Source organism: Phyllostomus discolor, chromosome X (assembly GCF_004126475.2).
Source record: "Phyllostomus discolor isolate MPI-MPIP mPhyDis1 chromosome X, mPhyDis1.pri.v3, whole genome shotgun sequence".
Lineage (NCBI taxonomy): Eukaryota > Metazoa > Chordata > Mammalia > Chiroptera > Phyllostomidae > Phyllostomus > Phyllostomus discolor.
Window position 1 is genome coordinate 98,905,333 of NC_050198.1, and position 21,983 is coordinate 98,927,315.

A 21,983-nucleotide genomic window follows, 5' to 3' on the forward strand; every position below is an offset into this window, starting at 1 on the left:
TACACAAACCAAACCAACACTAACAAAGAATGACTAGGCATTGGGACTTTTCGAAATTAATAAACTTCTTTGTTCAAGGATTTTTCTGCCCCGGGCTTTAAATTATGCCTTCCTCACTCTCCATAGCTATCCCCCTCCAATGCAAATGAACAAAGCCCCCAGTGTTGAGTACAGGACATGGCGTCATTTGTCTTGAGAAGAGTAGGGTGTAAATCAGGGCTCTGGGAAGGAGTCTGGGTAGAGTTTGAAGAAGCCTCTGGTTCCCAGCTGCACCATAAAACCCACAATGGCTGATACTCCCCTCTATAGCTGCTGCCCAGAGTGACATTGCTTTATGAAGCAAAGGGCCAAATAGCCTTTGGAATATACAGACACTCTCCCTTTAGTCCCAGAGACATTAAGAAGCCTGTCCAGTAGGAGATGTCCTGCATGCCAGGTACTCTTCCCCTCCCTCACACATATGCCAACTGCTAATCATACTCAAGTGAGGCATTTCTTTCTTTTTTATAGAAGGGAGTCATATGAACTCAAAACAGTGGATTTAGAAATGGGAAAGGGATGTAGAATGCAGAAACAAATGCTGGAGATACATTTTTGAAAGATAGCCATAAATGGCAATAGATAGAGACTTGACTTGGGGTGGTGAACACATAATACAGTGTACAGATGATGCGTTGTAGAATTATGCACCTGAAACCTGTATAATTTTGTTAACCAGTGTCACCCCAATAAATTCAATAGGCAGAAAGATAACCAGACTTGAGAGATCAATTAGACATTGTACAGATGGGTAAACTGAGGCCCCAAAAAGAAAAAGGCTTGTATAAAGTACCAGGACAGTTAGCAATACAGCCAGCCCTAGGGCCCAAGATTTCTAACTTTCTATCCAGTGCCCTTTCAAGTTTACCAGTCTGTTCCTTTAAAAGCTCTCCAATTAAAACCTGCATACAAGCCCTGACTTGTGTGGCTCAATGGGTTGAGTGTAATCTCATCAACTGAAAGGTCACAGCTAGATTCCCTGTCAGTGCACATGCCTGGGTTGTAGGCCAGGTCCCTGGCTGGGGACGTGCGAGAGGGCAACCTATTGATGGTTCTCTTGCACATTAATGGTTCTGTCCCTTTCTTTCTCCCTCCCTTCCCCTCTCTCTAAAAATAAATAAAATCTTTTAAAAAACAAATAAATAAAAATTTTAAAAAATAATAATAAAATACAACCTGCATACAAAGGGAGAATGCAAAGCCTTAATATAATCAAAATGCACTCATTCTAGGCTAGCACTGTAATTACTTGTGAGCTATGTGAATGTTAGCATAGTACTTTAATTGTAGTAAATGTGTGTTTAAATGTTCCTCTAACTAGTTTGTACTTTCACAAATTAAATATTAATGATTACCCTTCACTATTACAAACAAAAACTCCAGAAAAAAGCAAGTTCCAGCTAAATTCAAAGTTGGATACTCTGAGGATCTTCAAGCCTATCTCTCCACTCTATCTGTTTAACAAGACAAGAAGTATCATGGCATTTGGGTGCTATCATTAATTACATTTCTACTACACGCTGGATGCTTCACATAACACTTGCTTCCTTATTTGTATTTTCTCATTGTCTTTCTCACCTATTTCTAATTTATCTTTTTGAATTTTATGTATCCTTATAAACCACTATAACAAGTTTTTTAGGGGGGTGACAAGTGATAAATAATATACTCATTCATAACCTCACAAAAAGCCTTTGAGATAGGCATTAGACCAACTTTTTTTTTTTTTAATGAAAATGCCAAACAGGAGAGGTTCAACAATTTTCATAAGGCCTAGCTAGGAAAATGAAGATTGTGTATCCTCCTCTGTAAAATGGGGCCAACACTAATTTCCACACTCAAAGGACTTTGTGACAGTCAAATGATAGGGTACACAAAATGCCTGTCACAGTACCTAGCATATAGTAAGTCTTGGACAAATGTTAACTCTCATCTGTATTAGGCATAAACAGTTTTCTCAGTCTACCATGTGATATCAGGGACCCAGAGGGGTATGCCCTACCAAGATTTCCTCAGATATCTAATCATCCCTTTCTTCCTTTTACAGGGAGACCTGAATAGAAAACAGCCCTACCCTGGCTGGTGTGGCTCAGTGGACTGAATGTTGGCCTATGAAGTGAAAGGTTGCCAGTTAGATTCCCAGTTAGGTCATGTGCCTGGGTTGGGGGCACTGGTGTGAGAGGCAACTGGTTGATGATGTATCTCTCACACACTGATGTTTCTCCCCCTCTATATCTCCCTTCTGTCCTTTCTCTCTAAGAAAATAGATAAATAAATAAAATCTTAAAAAAGAAATAAAATAGCCCCTTACCATCTCCATCCTCTCCATAATTATCTTCCCCCTCACCAGTCAGGAGTATTTGTAGGAATAGAATTATTTCATTTGAATATAACCTCTTTTGTCTTTCTTCCTTACCCTTCCCAATTTTAGGGAAGCTCTCAAACTATAGAGGCACTCTGAGGGCAAAGAAAAAAGGAAAGCAAGAGTGCCTGGAAAATTCATCAAGGTAATATGTGGTCCTAACATCCTGGACAATGTCAGAATAACCCATCGGGAGGAATCCCAGCTACATTTTCACTTCTGAAATTCTGGTCACAGAAAGCATATCCCCTTTGCCCCTGGAGAGATTTTGAATGCTGAAAGATTCTGTGGCCTCCACCTGGCTATTCCATAGCACATCTCTTCTGATAATAATGACTTGCAGCAAAGGGATACCGTTTGGGTTGGAGATAGGAATGACCACATCAATATCATCTTCATGGCATGACTAAAGGAGATTAAACACCCTCCTATTGCATTAATCATCCTCAGGGGTATCCTAAATCCTAATATTCCTTTGAGGGAGATGTACATAAAGTATACAACCTCAGGGACATTAAGTCAGTTTCTGTGTACTAGAAAACAATAACATACATGTGACAAAGGCCATGTGGTACAGTGACAAGAATGTGGAGTTTAAATCCCAGCCAAATACCAGCTAGATGAATTAAGTTCTTCAATTTCTGAGCCTTATCATTAAAATGGAGAAGAGATCGCTTACATCTTTCAGAGTTCAGAGGAAGGCTCAGTAAGCTAACATTTCTATTTTTTTATTTTACTTTTAAATTACAGTTTACATTAAATATTATTCTGTATTAGTTCCAGGTATACAACATAGTTGTTATATAATCATATACTTTACAAAATGCTCCCCTGATATTTCCAGTACCCACCTGGTACCACACATAGTTATTACAGTACTACTGACTATATTCCCTATGCTGTACTTTATATCCCCATGACTATTTTGTGACTACTAATTTCTACTTCTTTTTTAAGATTTTGTTACTTTTAGAGAGAGGGGAAGGGAGGAAGAGAGGGAGAGAAACAACAATGTGTGGCTGCCCCTCATGCATCCCCTACCGGGGACCTGGCCTGCAACCCAGTCATATGCCCTGACTGGGAATCAAACCAGCAAGCCTTTGGTCTGCGGGCCAGTACTCAATCCACTGAGCCACACTAGCCAGGGTCAATTTCTACTTCTTCATCCCTTTGCCTTTTTCACCCAGCCCCCCAACCCTTTCCTTGTTTGGAGCATCTGGCATGGAATCATACCCAACTTGCTTCTCTTTTCTGCCATGTTCATGACCAAGGACAGGATTAATCAGAGCCATCCAAGGTACAGGATGCCAAAGTTAAACTTTGCCTCCTTTGTCATTAAGACCTATCTTAGAGAAGCAAGTAGGAAAAGAATTTCCCAAGAAGTGGGCATTGGGAAAAGTGGAAGAGGCTAAGGGGCAATGAGTTTGTCCCTTACCTGGTCAAACAACTGCTTGCCGGTGGTGTTGGGCTGGATGGCAAACTCCAGCTCTGCATCCATGGTGGTCACACGCACATTGATCTAGGATGAGATCAAAGGAAGCAAGTTAGTGGTCTGGCTCTGTGCTCAGCAGAGTCTGCGACAAGTGTCTCTGCCCAACCACAGAAGATAGAACTAGGATGTTAAGAACCTGAGCAACTTAGATATTGGTGGCACGGAAAGGAGATATTGGAGTGAACAAACAATAACCCAGACTCGGTTTCCAACTAGCTTACTACTGAAGATAAAAAAACACAGAAACAGAGCAATGCTTAGCAAGGGGCAAACAAAATGAATGGAAATCAGCTTACTATCAAGAGGAAGAAAGTGCTGACTATACTTCTTCCAGGAAGCCTTCCCCACCTACTCCAGCCAGCCCTAAGCCCACAGTGTTCTGTCTCCACCTCTGATTTACAGCCTGGATTATCTGCAGCACTGGTCTTTGGAGAGCCAACTTAAGGACAGGATAAAGAACACTGGGTTCCAAGCCTAGTACTATAACTGGAACTATCTACAACCTTGGATGAGTCTTATTCCTTCCCTGAACCTTAGTTCCCCTCATCTGTTTCAGAGAAGGAATGGGGGTGCTGGGGTCAATTACACTAGGTGATAACTAAGGACCATTTTGGTACTGATGTCTACGGTTCTGTATACTAACTTGCATTATTAATGTTTCTTGTATCATGCCTCATTGGCCTCCTTAGGCACTAGCGAGGAAAGAAGCTTCAGCAGAAGTAGGTTGGGTATCATTGAAGTGCTACCAACACCAAGTCAGCAGAGGAAAAAGGAACAAAGAGAGCCCTAGATCTTTAAAAAAGGAGGTAGCCACACACAGGATTTCATAGGCACTAACAAAAGTATCCTCTATCTTTATGAATAGATCCCCTAGCCCAAGTCAATTATAGCTGAAATTTCTTCAGTACAGATTTCTTCCTTTGGCTGCAAACTTGGTAGTTCCCAGGTGGTAACAGTAGTAATAGCAGCAATAAGCAGTAGCTTTCATGTATGGAATCTTACTAGTCAGTATGTACCACCCAATTTAATATCAATACTCACCCTGTGAAGTAGAGGGTATCATCTCTACAGTGAGGGTGATGAAGTAGATATCTGTCTAAAGTCACATCTCTACTAAGGGGAGAACACATGATGTGAATTTACATCTAAGTCCAAACCTCTAATTTAAACCAATATGGTGAACATCTCTTACATCAAAGTGTAAAATGTCTTCCATTAAAAGAAATCAGTCCTGAGCTGTATGGCTCAATGGGTTCAATGTCATTCTGCAAAACAAAAGTTTGCTGATTCAATTCCCAGTCAGGGCACATGGCTGGGTTGCTGCCTAGGTCCCCAGCTGGGGCACATACAAGAGGCAACCAATCAATGTTTCTCTCTCATATAGATGTTTTTCCTCCTCTCTTTCTCCCTCCCTTACCTTCTTGGTAAAAATAAATAAAATATTTTTAAAAAAAGAAATCAAAGTTTTTAAATTGTTGGAAATTTTACTTAAATAATCTATATGGTACAGACACAAGATGACTTGTTAAATGATCGTACAAAATATTTATGAACAGTATTTCATGCCCAGGAAAAATACCTCAGTAATATTAAGTGAGGAAGAGTAAGCAACGAGATGATATGAGCTCAATTTTGTAAAAACTATGCATAGGGAGAAGATTAGAATCATATCCAAGTGTGTTAGGCTTAGTTTTGGGGTGCTGATCTTATGACTATATTTTACATTTTTCTAGGATGTTCACATACTACTTATACTATTGGTGAGGAGACTAAGAATAGAATTGTCAAATATGAAAATCCCCATGGAATGGGTAAAACATTAAGCCTTATCAGTCTTTGACACCTCTGGGCCTTTCCTGAGCACAGGGGTCAGTTAGCGGGGAAGAGGAGGCCAGACAGCCATTTTGCTAGCGAAACAATTCCGATGAGGACCAGGCCTGGGGAACAACTTTGTAAATAAATCTCGCCAGGGAGCCAGGGAGGAAATCTATTTCAGGATTGACAATGGGACAGGAAAGGCCCTGAAGGCAGGAACAAGTAAGGCAAGTACACCAGTGGGAGGCAATGGACAAGGTTAGCTACCTAGACTTGGTGTTACTGGATTTAAACAGATATCTACTTCTTCACCCTCACCATGGACTGGCTTTCTGCCAATCCAATGACCTCCATAGAATAGGGCCTCATCAAGTAGGGAGAATGAGGCCCAGTGGGCTAGAATTTGGCCACAACATCTAGCCTCAAATCACCCACCCTTGAGCTGGGTCAGGAGAGACTTCAAAACACCAGTGACTGAGGGAATAGGAAAAAGTGGAAAAGGGACAGTGGGTCTTTTAGTACCTTGGACTTCATTCTTACCTCAAGGTTACTACTGTCCTACTTAGAGTTACCACTCCAATACACAAGACTCAGTAGATACACACAAGATGTTGACTAAATAAATAGTACTAAACAAGGGGATATAAGAGACAGATATAGCATAGCACACAGATTTCAAAAGTGGTAACACTTTACATCTTGTGCCATGGACCCTTCTGGAAAGTCTGGTGAAATCTATGGATCCCTCCTCAGAATATTTAAAGATGCATGAAATAAAGTAGATAAAAAGAACCCAATTATATTGAAGTAGTTATCAGAATTTAATATGTACACCTTTATTATCATTTTAAATAATTACCTAACACTGGGTCTTATTAGTTATTACCATCTTAATTTCAACATTGTGTTGAGCATAAATAATATTCTGAGATATCTATACTAACTAAATTGTGATATAAAAGTACCTTTGACTTCCATTGGTGGCAAAGTCACAGATATTGCCATTACTACTTCCTTTTTTTAAACTATATTCATTATTGGAAAAGGGGTTAAATTTAGTAAGAGTGAAAACCAATATGTAATTTTCCTCTGTCCAGTTGTATCCTTCAGACTTTTAATTAAATCTACAGATCCCATGGAGGTCTAAGGATTCCAGGTTAGGGAGCTTCCTATAAATTTCAGTTCACCGAATATTAATGGAACACTGTGTTTAAGGAGCTATGGTTAGAATAGAGTTGTAGGACCAATCCCTGACCACAAGGCACTTACTGAGTAACAGAAAATTGTATAAAGGGGAGACATCCTGCCCTGGCTGGTGTGGCTCAGTGGACTGAGTGCGGCCCTGCACACTGGAAGGTTGCTGGTTCGATTCCCAACTGGGGCACATGCCTGGGTTGCAGGCCAGGTCACTCAAAGGGCAACTAACTTCCCTCACACGTCGATATTTCTTCCCCTCTCTCTCTCCCTCCCTTCCTCTCTTTCTAAAAATAAAGGAATAAATAAAATCTTTTTTTTTTTTTAATAAGAGAGACATCCTAAGAAGTGCCATAGTAGGACAGAAAAAGCCTTCTGTGAAAATGAAACAAAAATACAGTTCAGCCTAGTTGGTGTAGCTCAGTGGATTGAGTGCAGACTGCAAACCAAAGGGTCGCTGGTTTGATTCCCAGTAAGAGCACATGCCTGGGTTGCAGGCCAGGTCCCCAGTGGGGGCCATGTGAAAGGCAACCACACATTGATATTTCTCTCTCTCTTTCTCCCTCCCTTCCCATCTCTAAAAATAAATAAAATCTTAAGAAAACACAATTCAGTGGTATTTGCACTGGTCTCTAAGTATAAGCTGGATTTTGAAAAAAGGAGTCTGTGGGACTAGGGGTAAGACCACTCAAATGTCCTAGGTAGAGAGATGTACGATGGCCCACAAGAGACAGCAATAAAGAAGCAAGCATGCAAGCCTACTCCAGGGTGAATGAGGCCAGCAAAGTGAAGAGTGGGCAAGAAGCTGAGTAAGTAGAGGGCCTTGAAGACTATGCTAGAAAGCTTGGCCTTAATCCTGTCAGCAATGGACAGCCAGCTTGGAGGTCCTGAGCAGGGTGGGGCAGAATGTGAACAGGGCTTTTTGGAAGAATGCACCCAGGAAGGAAACTGAGGAAAGGGATGGGATTCCAGGGCCGGATTCCAGGGCCACATTCCACAGCCTAGGAGTTCCCTTTAATTCACACTATTTAGGAAGATTTTTCAAAGGATGTGAATCACAGGTTATGTCAATTTAGCATCTTTGGGGCTTAGCCCACAGGCCCAAATATTGAATTCAAATTCGTTACAGAAAAGGAATTAAGAAGTACAAATTGGGAGTTATAAAACAGTCACAGGGATGTAAAGTACAACATAGGGAATAAAGTCAATAATACTGTAATAACTGTATTATAATAATTGTATGTATGGTGCCAGGTGGGTATTAGACTTACTGGGGAGTTTACCTGTAAGTTATATTAATGTCTAACCACTATGCAGTAAACCTGAAATTAATATAATACTGAAAGTCAATTGTAATTGAAAAATAAATAAATAATAATAAAAAGAAATGCATCTTAAATAAGTCAATTAATAGAAAAGCATCCAGCCTATGTTAGGAATAAACATGTCAGAGAGTCTACTGTTGTCCACATGTCCTCCCTCAGAACAAGAGCTCTTCTAAAGTTCTCAGCAGAGAACTAACTCTGAAGATGTCCAGCTGAAACCAAGCTGGAACCTACTTCCCCAGAATTCCTGCTTAGGGTTTCTGCCATTCCACTGTGGCTGCTTCTCCAGGGAGGGTAGTATGAGGTTTCTTGAATTTTACTGTGGAGACAAATAATCTTACATTAAAAAAAAATAGAAAGAGGGCCTGTGGATTGAGCACCAGCCTGCAAACCAAAGAGTTTCTGGTTCAATTCCCAGTCTAGGACACACGCCTGGGTTGCAGGCCAGGTCCCCAGTAGGGGGTGCTCAAGAGGCAACCTCACATTGATGTTTCCCTCTCTCTCTCTCTGCCTTCCCCTCTATAAAAATAAAATCTTAAAAAATAAAAAAGTAGAAAGAAAAGCAAACACAAAGGGACTTCTATTCTTGCCACCACTTAACTCAGAAGAAAATGTGAGTCATGTGGTCAGGGTCATGCATCCGTGCTCCTCATTTTCTGTGTGTTGGTGGTAGAGAGGAGTAGGATAATACCGTAACTTAAACCTAAAGGTGACAGATGGAACAGAAATCTATCTTGATCAAAGAAGATCTCTTGGTCTCCCTTAGACTAATCTGGGACCCAAGTGTGTAAGATGAGCTGCAAGCCACACAGGGCCCACTAGATTCTCACCCTACTGCAGGGGTGTCAAACTCATTTTCACCAGGGGCCACATCAGTCTCACAGTTGCCTTCAAAGGGCTGAAATAATTTTAGGACTGTATAAATGTAACTATTCCTTAACTGTTAAGGAGTTGGAATTACATTTGGCCTCTTGAAAGCAACTGCGAGGCTGATGTGACCCCTGGTAAAAATGAGTTTGACACTCCTGCCTTAGTGAGTACCTACTAACCTTTTGAACCCAGCCTCTGCAATCTTAAGCAGAAGAGGGTAATCAAGTTTGGGAGGTAAAAGCCTGAAAATAAAGCCTCTGAAGTCAGAAGTTTTAAGCAGCCCCTCAGCTCCTTAAGAGTAGAGGAGCTAGACTGGGTGGGGCAGCATTTCAAGATGGCTCCCATCACAAAACTTAATCCCTGCCTAAGCCTGTCCCAGAAGATTTAGGCACAGACAGAGTTGGTGTGGACTGTCTCTGGAGAACATTAAGGGTTTAAGGAACAAAAAATAAAGTCTGGGTGTGGTCATAGGGGTGTCACCCTCCCAAACACACTTAGCCCTCCTACCCCCAGCCCAAGAACAATAAATCCAGTGTTATTTATTAAACAATTGAACAAAGACACTTCCCACACCAAGCCCTTCACTGGACTAACAAGTCCATCACAGTGATCTGCCATCTAAAGTTCTCAACAAACTGGGATCTCTTCTGTGTCCCCAGTTGGCTGGCCTAAGGAAAAAAAAATAACAAGGGTCCTGGCTGATGTGGATCTGGTCGAGCACTGTCCCACAAACCAATACATTGCTGGTTTGATTTGCTTGGGGCACATGCCTGGGATGTGGGCCAGGTCCCTGGCTGGAGGTGTGCTAGAGGCAACCAATGTTTCTGTCCCACATCTGTTTCTCTCCCTCTTTTTCTCCCTCTCTTCCCCGCTCTGTAAAAATAAATAAAATCTTTTTAAAAACCCAGGCCAGATGCTACCTTTTCCTTGACCTCAGCAGCTGGGGTACTTTGGTCCATGGGGCTGGACAGCTTCAAATAGTGGACTCTCTCTTTGCCTAGAGCTAGAAGCAACCAGGTGAGCAGTAGCCAGGCCACAGTGAGAAGATGAGGGCAATGTGTTCCCTCTGAATAATGTGTTGCTCCTGAACATCAGGATGGCTCTTTCCTGGAGAGGAGTTTGGGTGAGAAAGAGATGAAAGCAGAGAGAGCTGAATAATCACAAGTAGCTTGCCTGAAGCACAGACCTGTAAGCCAAAGGGTGCCACTTCATGGGTGGGGAAGCTGAAGTACATACAGGCAGTTGACATAAGAATGGAAATGAGCACTTACTGAATACCACCTATGTGCCAAGCCCTATCACCCACTGTTTCACTTAACATCACTGAAACCACATGTATTCAACCAGCAAGTAGTGAATATGGGTTTTCTGGACATTCTTGGAACTCTTTTCATGACTCCACCCACCTGTATGCCATTCTGATTTCACTGCTGTCTTCAGACACCACCTTGGCAACTAATTTGGCCAAGGCCGAAACACTTTGACACAGGACCCCTGGCACATCTGGGAAGCACTGCTTGCGAAGGCCAACTCGCCATAGCACAGCTTATGAGTCAGTCAGTTGAGTCTGAGCTAAATGACCTCACCTCCCCCCATCTGCTACCTCCCCAAACTCCATTAGGGCCCACCTGTTCTGGGCTTTCAGTGGCGCTACTGGTATGAAGAAAGAAAAGGTAAGTGAGGGAGGGGGAACAGAGGTAGGACAAGCCTTACTAGGGCAATCCCAAAACTTCAGTCTCTTCACTGGACAAAGAGTAGTCACCACAGTGTTATCCAAACTGCCTATCCCAATTATTTAGGCTGCAGCACCCACCATTTCCTGCTACCAGGACTGGAGTGAGAGTAGAGCAAGGCCTAGTCTGTCTTGCCTCTTGGGATGACAGCACTGCCTCAAGCAGCTGTTTTCCATAAGGAGGAAAACAAGGGTTGCTTTGAATCTCTACCCTAGGAGACATTCTCTTTCCCTCCCTCTCCTCCTCCACTGACTCACTCAATTCTCAGCAACTCAGCCTCTTCCTTTTGACTTGGAAGTGGTACCTGGAATAACAGTCCTGTCCTGACCTCTTCCTACCAATTTCCAAACTGTTACAACTAACAAGACCTGCCTGGGGTTAACCCTTCCTAGGCCTGTGCCTTTTCTCGGTAGTTTCTAGAAAAGAGAACCACACCCAACCCAACGTACACTCATACCTTAACAGGTCAACAATAACTTGAACCACTCCAACTGCTGCAAAGGGTATGGGAGACAAGGGCCCCCTTTCACTTGCTTTAGCTTAGTTCTGCCCTCTAAAAACTCTCCGACAACCATTTCAACTGTCAAACAATGGCAGTTGGACACTGTTACTCCTTTCGTTAGCACATATTTAAGGGAGCAACCCCAAACATAACTAATCCCTCTTAGCAGTGATAACATAGCTATGTTGTCACTATGGGAAAAGAGCTCACAGTAGAAGCCAAAGCTGAAAAGGTCAGAAACAGTGAGATTACTTTAGCAAGCTGTAGCTTCCCTGGTAACCCAGACTTAATTGCAAAGCCTTTTGCTCAATCTCAGGCCAAGGTAAGATTACCTTCTTCTCCACATGAAGGTCAGGAAGGAAACTAGCTCTTCATCATTTGTGTCTAACTCCAGGACTTACTTTCAAAATCAGCTCAGCCAAACCATACCGCAGGAACAAACAACATCTACTCCATTACTTCCCACCCTAGCTCATCTTTCTGTCCTAGGCATGGGGGCTGCCCCACCACCTCCTTAGCAAGTCATTGCTCCTCTTTATACGTTTTCAAGGTTTCAATCCACTCATCCTAGACTCTCATCTGGCTCCTCCACAATAATAATACCCCTCTGAATTTCTCATCCCTAATCTCCAAGAGAATAAAGAGTCCAGAATCCCAAACTGTCAAATCTGAAAGGAACTTCATAGATCATGATTCAAACTCTGCAATATACTGCAGAGGAAACTAAGGTCCAGAAAAGGATAGGCACTAGCCTAAGGTCACACAGCTGCTAGGCAGTATGACAACAGAAATGAAAAACTTGGCTCTTGATCAAATGTCCTACTCAATAAGCCATAGAATCACCCTCAAACTTAGAAAACAGTAGACTCTTCAGGCTAACTACTGTTGATCTGGAAGGACTATGTGAAGAAGGCTGGTTCAGCTTGCTTCCATTAAAAACTCCAAGCTAACAATGCTTGGAAATCTAGCTCTCAATAAAGAGCAGCCCCAACTTTCAGGCTCTGAGACATTCACCACCATCTATTCTAGGGAGACTAAACCTTTTACAACAACATAGAAAGAAACTCAAAGATCTTTTGTTTATAGGACAGTTTCTTTTGCCAAAACTTAGGTAGCAACTGATTGGGAAGGTCCCTGGTAAGAGGCATAGCTAAGACCCAAGCTGGAGGTTAGGGACAGCAGGAATGGAGGAGGGAGGAGAGGGGAGCTCAGCAAGGAAAGAGGCAGGGGAATTTAGGGAACAGATTTATATCCAGGTAGCCAAGAACAACAGATTCTTCAATTCCCATAAAAATTTGAAACTGCTGAAATTAAAGGAAAGAGTCATCATTAAAGTAAATCTCCAAAATGGGTTAAACCTCTCAGGGCCACACCCAGCTGGGTCTCAGTCTCTCAAATCAGTTTCCTGGTTGACCCAGCTTCCTGCCTGCAAGTTTCACAGGAGGTACTTGTAGACTGGAAACAGAACATTTATAACTTGCCTGAAGATGCCTCTTCTGCCTAGAGCACCAGAAGAGGGCTCTATTCTCTCTGATCAGTAACAAATTCCAGCAACCTCCAGCATCACAACTCTGAAGCACACTGGAGTTGATTCAAGCCTCAGCTTAGGTTCCATCCACTGTTCATGGGATTTCTGCCCTGTGATGTGCTCCTGGGTGGTAACATCGCTGAAGTCATGATCAGTCAAGTATGCTGGGGCAGGGGAAGGCTTCCACCCCAGGTCAAGAAGCTCTGTTTTGAGCCCCAGAGCTAGGCTAAGGTCAGATTCCTGCCAACCTTGCAGGTCAGCCAACAGCCAAACTCAGTATCTGAGGAACCCACAAAATTGGAGCTCTCATCCCAGAAATACTGATGTCTGCTCTTTGAGGAGCAAAGCATGGCATAGTAGAGAGTCTTTGGGGCCTCTTTGACCTTCCTCTTTCTGAAACTCAGTTTCCTAATCTATAAAATTGGTCTAATAATATCAACCTTACAACAGGGTTATTGGGAAATTTAAGTTAAAATAATAGACATGAAGATACTTGGCCCATCATCAGTAGAATGTGATGGTTACTAATCCCTCCTTTTTCAGCCTTAGTATTACAAATGTTCTACCTCTCAGGAATGATTTAAAATAAAAACCTGTTCAGCTGCAGAGGAAACTAAGGTCTACCCAAGAAGACCTCCAGAGAGTCCTTCTAGGATAAAGGACTCTTTCACTTTGAGGGCAAATTCTAAAATGTGATTGGAATTCTAGTTGATTAGACCATGTGAAACCATGCACGTCAAATAGACACACATATACACTTGCAGTATCTTAAATGTGTTCTCTCTTGAGAGGGAAGGGGATTTGCCTCAAGAAGCAGAGCTATGAGGGGAGGCAGAAATCAACAGAGCACCAATGCTACCTTGTCCTTTTTCAAAGGTGCCTGATCTTCTTTACTTATTCTGGGCTCTGCCTTGCCATTTTCTTCAATCATGTCTTACCAATATATACAAGTCCCCACCCCCTCAACACAACCTACCAGGACCTCCAAACTCCTTCAGCTGGTATCCAAAACAATCACAGACTGGGTCTGCAAACTGACTCATCAGATTCACCTGGGTAAATTTTTAAAATACAGATCCCCCGGGCTCACCCACAGAGATTCTGATTTATTATATGAGAAGCAGAGCTCAAGCATCAGACGTTGAGAGCTTCAGATAAATCTAAGTCCCAGCTAGATCTGGGAATGTCTGGAACAGAATACAGCTCCATGAACCGACCAGCCATTCATGAGCTGGTATTCACATAGGTAAAGGGATGCTTTGGGGAAGGGAAACACAAAGTAGAGAACGACTGTTGAGACATCTGGCTGCTGGGCCTGGAGAAACAACTGTCCAAAATTGAACACAGTCAACATCCACAGAAGATCAGGAATGCAATCAGTTCTGCTATGTTCCCCAAACCCCTCTGCAACTGGTCTCCCTGTTTGTAAAGTAAGGCAAGGATTATCCTTGTTGCTCCCCACTTAGTATCATCACCCCCACCACCACAGATATTACTGTGCACTAAAGCAATGTGTCTGTTGTAGGAGAAAACTGAAAACCTTAGTGCAAGCAAGGTCCAGCTTCACTAATAACAAGCCATGATCTCTTGACTTTCCCACCTATAAAATGGGCATAATGATGCCAACCTGGCGGAATGTTATGCAATGCTAATACAGTGTTTCCCAAACTTAACAGTCATTTGGGGCATTAGTTTAAAAACCCAGATTCCTAAACCCCACTCCAAAGACACTAAAACAGGGTTTCCAGAGGAGGAGCTTGAGAACTAGTAGTTTTGTTCCAAACGATTTTTATCCTATGGGAAGTTTCAAGAAACATCACCTGGCACAGATGCTGTTGAGATAAGGGGTAGGACCAGAGGTCTGGTTCTGAAAGGCTTTCTGGCCCAGAGATCCTCATTACGAGGACCTCAAATTAGGACCCAGCAGACTGGGCTCTGCAAGCAGCAGAGGGAGAAGACTTTAAATGACACTCTCCCTTTCCTACATACTCTAGGAATTTAGGGAAGAGAAGAGACCTTCTTCTAGGTCTCTTCTAGACCTTCTTCTCACTAGGGAAGAGTGAGAGGGTCCTGCATTTGTATATGGATGTGAGCAAGCTAGGGTGGCAGGTGAATATGGGAGTCTATAGCTGTGATTAACAATGGTGCACTGGAACCAGTTCATACTGGACCTGATCACATGCATCTCTTCACAACTCCTCCTTCAAAGCTGTATTGGTAGCGTGAAATCAGCCATGATGAGGGTATTTACACCACAAGAATCAATCAGTAAACAGTATAAATCATGGTTTCGCCAGAGAGTTTGTTGTTAAATATTTACCAGTACATGAAACACATGTGTGGTAAGCATCCTTAAGCTCATTTTACAAATGAGAAAACTGAGTCTTAATAAACGAAAGCAACTGTATGACCTTGGCCAAGAGCCACATCTGTCCAACAAATCCCTGGCTCTCTGTATCAGCTCTTCATGGGAGTAGAAAGCCCCTCTTCTCAAGGAAAGAGTGGCTGACCCAAAGGACTCCTCCATCAATTAAAGGCAAAACAAGGGTACCTGGTATGCCTGGAGTACCACCAAGGCAAGCTGGGGCTAAAGAGCCCTGAACTGAAACATGAAGGCAACATCTACACCAGAGGAGAGAGCCTGGAGGGGCAGGGAATTGTTTGGAAAGCCCCAGTGGAAACCACAATAAATTCTTAAGGTCTCTTCACAAATATCTGACAGAGATTTCAGGCTCTGGAAGGAAACCTTGGGACACTCCATGCCCAAGAACTCTTGAAGCCTTAGTTTCCCTACAAGTAAAACAGGAGTAAGTAAATGTGAGGACAACCTTAGCTTTAATTACAATAAAGGATGTAGCTTGGAACTACCATATGTATTAAATGTTTGGTAAGTTTTCATTCCTTTCTCTTGCAACCTCATTATCCAACCGAAATGCCTCCATGGCCTCTGTCTTACCCTTATAGAATAATAATCCTAGCTTCATCCTAGCACTGTTCTTTACAGTTTAAAAGGCACTTGTACACGTGTGTTGTCTCACCAAATTCAACTCTGTATGAAAGGAAAGGCAGAGAAGCACCATTTTATAGAAGGGACAAATAGAGGCTTAATGAGGTAAACCTCAAATTGCTCAAGTGTGAAGGAGACAAGACTAGAACCCAGGTCTCCCCAGCTACCAATACACTATTACTGTTCCAAGTTTCCCTTATTAAGGTTACAAGAGTGTCCTTCCAAAGGCTTAGCTGTTATTTATCTTATTCAAGAAATCTAGTGGCCTCTGACTAGATTCTAGCTCTGTTTCAGGGTGCTACAAGAAGAGCTCTCCTTGGGATAGGAGATCAAGGTAGCACAGGGTAGAGGTAGTCTTTCCTGTAGTGGAAGATGCCACACCATTAGGTGGGAGCAACAAACCAAGAAATTTGTTCTGAGTCTGGTCCCAGTAACCTATGTCAGAGTGCCCCCAGATGAACTGTCTTGCTCAGTGGTTCTAAATTTTGTTACTTTTCCAGCACCTTCCTGCCTTTTCACTCTCCCAAACCAAAAATTGCAAGGCACTTTAAAATATGGAGTATATAAAAGTAGAATTGTTCTGGTTGAAGGCAGACTACAGCTCCCCACATAGCTCAGCCAAATCCAGTTTGCAAATTTCTGGACTAGCAGTTTGGTGGAAGGGGGAAGATCCGGGTCTAACTTTCCAGAATTCTACTCATCTTAATTCTGCCACTGATTCCTTAAAGGACTCTCCAGACCTCTGCTTCCCCATCTGTAATATGAGGTGGTTGGACCACTCAACTTCTAAAGGCCTTTTCAGCACTGTGATCCCAGAAAAACGGATCCTGGTAATCCCCATGGTAGAGAACTATAAAGAGACCAAGGGAAGCAAAGTCCCTAAACCCCAGAGAGCCTCTCAGCCTCTAGTGACTGAACTGAACTCTTTAGGCAGTTCCTCAAGTACTGGGTAAATGGCGTCTGGGCGGGTGGGCAGACAGGCAGGAAGGCGGGCGCCACACCCTCCCTTGCACAGGAAGCTAGCTACATCCTCTTTTCCCCGCCCCAGGCAGAACATCTCCAAAGGTCCCCAGCAGAAGTAGTGGGGGCAGGGAGAAGAAGAGGATGGGGCCTAAAAGGAAACTGAACATGCAAATCACCTCTGTGTGCTAAGAAGCCATCTGGGGGAGGGGAATGACTAGGGCCCTGGGAAAGAGTAACACCACAGCCTCATTCTCTACTGGGTCCCAGCTCCCAGGACAAAACCTAGCCAAAACTGCCTATGGCTTCAGAAGTCACAACGCATAGGCTGGTACAGCAGGCAACCTGGGCGCACCCACTCCTTGCACTGAGTTTCTGCAGCCTGAAGAGCTGGGCCTCATTCACAAGTATTTACAGTTCTTTCTTAGGGTAAGAACACAGACATGCTATGGGTGGGTGGGTGTACACATGAGTGAACACTAGAAAATACAGGGGCTCTTCATGTCTCTCAGAGCCAAGGAGACAAGCACCAACTCACATGGCCACACCACCAGCCCACTTTCCCGCACCCGCCCCCATACCCTGTGACTGGGGCCCAGCCCTCCCCACATCCTGTTCTCAGAGAACACGTGACTGCCTGGGGAAAGATATTGTCATTTACCACACTTCCCCTCCCTAAAGGAGGCTTTGGTTGGCTGGGGATGGGGCTGGCATTCTCTGCCTGACTAGGCTGAATAATCTGCAGTAAATCTCCCAGTTTCACAGATAAGGACTAGAAGGTGACCAGTTAACACTGAGAGCACCTTCCACAATCAGAGGATCCATGCACAGAGCCAGAGGGTGATAGTCCAAAGTACTTCCGGAAAAATGAATTTTCTGGAAAAACACAAATTGGCAACTTCTCCTACATTTGAAAACTAGAAGACAATATGCTGATGTTCTACCTTGATTAATGAAAGAGGAGATGCAAAAATACAACAAATTTATTTTTAAAAAAGGTTCCCAGCCCTGGCAGGGTGGTTCAGTTGGTTATAGTGTCATCCTATATACCAAAAGGTCGTGAGTTCGATACCCAGTCAGGGCCTATACCTAGGTTGCGGGTTCAATCCCTGATTGGGGCACATACTGGAGGCCTGTGTCTCTATCACATTTTTCTCTCTCCCCCACCCCTTCTTGTCTCTCTAAAATCAATAAAAATGTATTCTCGGGTGAGGATAAAACAAAACAAAACCAAAAAAGATTCTCAGACAGCACAAGTTGCACTACATATGGTTTTTAGATGCCAATATCAGTATTTCTGCTAAAGCAGCATGATTTGCAGAGTTTTGATGGACCTACAGTGGCTTGGGCTACTTGGAAAAAGAAAATTATTTTAGACCCATATGAACAGCTCCCCCAAGAAACTCAGAGGAAGGGATGATGAGGTGGTACCACAGCCTGAACCCACACATTGTTCAATTTCCTTTTACTCCTCTCTGACTAGCTTACTCCCTGCCCCTCCCCTTGTCTTCCTTTCCCAAACTATAAGCAGCAAAAATGTGGCTGAACGTTAATTTGAATTTTCAGGGAGGGCCTCCTCAGTTATCCAGGGTGAGAAGTCAGAAGGCAGATGTCATTCTAAAGCATTGCCTCACTAAGTGCAGATGTTCAATGCAGCATGACACTTGGCTAGACTTGTATAGAGGGCCTTGGCTAACCACCCCCAAAATAGAATTACCCCAGTCCCACTGAGCCTGATGCTTCCCCATATGTAATCCTACAGCACAATCTAACTTTTGCTCCATCAAGGAACAAGGTTTATTACATAGGCTTTAACAAAATACCGACTCTCAGCATCTTCCTTGCCTTATACCTGCCCTAAGAATCTCTGTTTATAGCTACTAGCTCAGTCTTCATTTTTATCATGATCACCTTCCTAGAAATAGAGGTATAGAGAACCCAAATAATGCCCTTGAACTCCTTGTGGATCTATGATTATTATGCAAAAGTCCCAGAGTGGGGCAGTAAGAGAACAGGGACACAACACCCAGCTTATTAGGTTTGGTTCCTAGCTAGGTTACTATAACTTCTCTAAAAAGAAATGGATTTGTATTTTTGAGTTGTTGATGAAGCCATATTTTGCCCTTCCAGCCACAAACTCAGCTACCAATTTACTGAGACTGGCAAAATTTTTTTAACCTATCTAGCCAACAGTACTAGGGTTTTTAGCACCCCTACCACATAAACACAATTTTCGCACCCCCTAATGCTGAGGTGAGTATGCATGAAACCACTCACCCCCCCACACACACACATACACATATCAGATAGCAGCAGGAAAGAGGCACACCAAATCTCTACAGAAATTACTCAGCAGCCTCCCTAATGGCCCAGGCAATTGCTCCAGACGTTGCTCCATAATCCAAAGCAAGCCCTACAGCTTTACCTACATTTCTATTAACACTTAGAAAAGCTAACAGGGCCACCTCTAACCTACCTCAGGTGTTTTAGAAAGCACCCACATCCCTGACACTGTCACATATAAATATGCACACATGCTGGTTCATATACCGCCAAGTTATCAGACACAGGATAGAGCAGGCCTTGAGATGATTGCTTATAGATGTGCATGTGTAAAAAAGCAAGTGAGTGAGTACATGAAATTATTTTTGTTTACAGGTGGCAAACAAGCAGGCAAATGAAATGAGGAATTAACCATTCCATACAGCAAGGGCTGTGATAGAGGTAATCAGAGGGAACTATGGAAACATAAAGGGGGACCCAGGCCAAAATGGAAAAGGTGGGAAGGCAGAAGGTTTCTAGAGGAAGAACTGACCTGTCCTGAAGGATAAATAAGATTGTCACAGAACATGTTGTTCAGGGGAGAGAAACAAGCATGTACAAAGACAAATAGGCAAGAAAAAAAAATGCATGCCCTCCAAATGCCACAGGGAAATATACTGTATTTGAAAACCTTCCCAAGGGCACAAACTTAAGAACCAAGGCCTCCTTTGCCAACTCAGAGTCTTTTCTCAGAATCTATGAGAAGAGAATAAATTTTAAGACCTTTCTGCCCCTACAGTATGAGGTACTACCTCAGCAGATATGAGGAAGAGGTGTGTCACAGACAAGAGATAGAATCCCCTGAAGACACAGCCAGACAAGGTGGTCTAATGTACAAAATATAGGTAGGAAGCTGACTATTTTGCACAGCCCCACCAAGGCACCAGCTTAACTTAATGAGCATTCCCTATCCCAACACCCACAAACCTTGAGGGAACCACTCTCCAGACCTCAAGGGAGTATACCACAACTTACTTCTAGTCCACATGGAAAACCTATCTACCCTACAGATAGACCTGGAAGGGTGACCCAACTAATAGCCCCCTGCACCCACACCCCACCACACACACCCAAAGAGGAAGTGAAAGCTACCAGCACAGCAAGGGCTTGGGGTGGGTCTCAGCCAGTGCTGCCTGGCTTCTGCAAAGAGGCGTGGACCCACTAATTTCACAAACTGTTTTGCCCTCTTGAGTAAAGGTTCCTCTAATCATTTTCTCCTCTGCACATCCTCTATTCTTTGCACCCAATAACCATCCTGTCTAACCTGGGTCTCATACACATCTTCTACTTTTTCCCATTCGCTCATCCTGGGACTTTCAAGGCTCCCTAGAGCTGCAGTTCCTGTTCACAAAGCAACAGACACACCCACACAGATTCTCAGACTGTTTGTCCCCAACTAACTGCAGCAAAAGGCACACTGGGGTTTGCTACAAACTATGCCTGTCATTGGCATCAATCACTATTACAAATATCAGTTTCCTCATCTATTAAAACAATCGTACAGAGATATTGCAGTATAGGGAGCACACTTACAAATTAGAGACAAAGCCTAACTAGGGTCCTAAAATTCTTTGATCTCAAATATTTACAGAGGAAAAAACACGATGAAAGAAACTAAGAGAAACAGGGCATTTATCAAGCACCTTCAATAAGCCAAGCACCCTTCCAGGTGTACTTTCACAATTAAAAGCTTGTTTCTCTCTCATAAATCCTGAGGAAGTGGATATCATTATTATCCCCATTTTAAAGATCAAAAAATAAGGTTCAGAAAAGTTAAATGCCTCACCCAAGGTCATGAAGCTACAGATAATGCTATAAGTAATGTTTCAAAATGATTCTACCTAACTGGCCTTCTTCATTTATCTGATGGCTACTACCCTCCTTTGTCTCAAGTCATCTTGATCAATGCTGACCAGGCTTGAACCCAAAATAGTCACAGGAAAAGCTAAGGCAACTCTACTTGGCACACTCACCATTAATTGTCACCTTAAAAACTTTTAAGCTAACCACACTCACTGACTGGCTGGCTGTATACTTCAGTCCTTAGGGTCAGAAACATTTGTGCATATTCAACAAGTCTTCTACACTGTTTGGGGTTAGAGAGAGGTACAAGGCTTTGTGGACATTAAGGAAGGGGAGAAGAGGGACACCCCTGGTGAGTGCTGTTTACCTCCTTGTGCTCTGGTTATCTCTAGTCAGAAAGCTCAGTGGTGGAATCTCCCAGGCCTAGTAACCTGGAGTTGGATGGCTATCTAGAATTCTAGGTATGTTTGGGGAAGGGTAGGCATTGCAAAAAGGAGAAAAGAATGCATTCCAGGGCAGATCTCGTGCAACTCCTCCTAATCCCTGACCTTTCCAGGAGAGTGAGTCAGCTTTGGCACCACACTCTCTCCATTCCAGTATTCCCAAAGACTTGGCATGAATGGGCATGGGTGCCCAAAAAGGCATGTACCCACATAAACACATAATTGCTAACACAGTGTGCCCCCCCCACACACACACCAACATTGAGTGTAAGTGTTACAGAATGAGCTGGGAATGCCTCCCTGTCTGGGTAAGCTTATCACAGAGCTACACTGTAGTATCACCCCCTCCTGAAAACCCCAAAAAATCTCAGTATCTAGCTCCAAAAGTACCCAGGATTCCTTGTGTTCAGGCATGGTCTCACAAGAACACAAAGGAGGCACCTTCTCAAAAAGCCAGGTTTGATTTTAGGAGGCTCAGCAAAGCTAGGGATGAAGTGTGGGGGAAGGAACAGGAACAACTAGGCCCAACTCTGGAATCCCCTGGTGAGTACAGCTTTGGATGGTTGTGTTTTTGTTTTCAAATCTCCC

At 43.2% G+C, this 21,983-nt stretch overlaps 1 protein-coding gene across 1 annotated transcript in view; it reads right to left on the bottom strand.

The window, feature by feature from the left end:
* Positions 1 to 21,983, bottom strand: part of MSN (moesin) — a 67,889-nt gene that overhangs the window by 22,952 nt on the left and 22,954 nt on the right. The window contains exon 2 of the mRNA XM_028522165.2: positions 3,837 to 3,920. Within this exon, the coding sequence (XP_028377966.1) occupies positions 3,837 to 3,920 (84 nt within the window). The remainder of the gene's footprint in view (positions 1 to 3,836; positions 3,921 to 21,983) is intronic.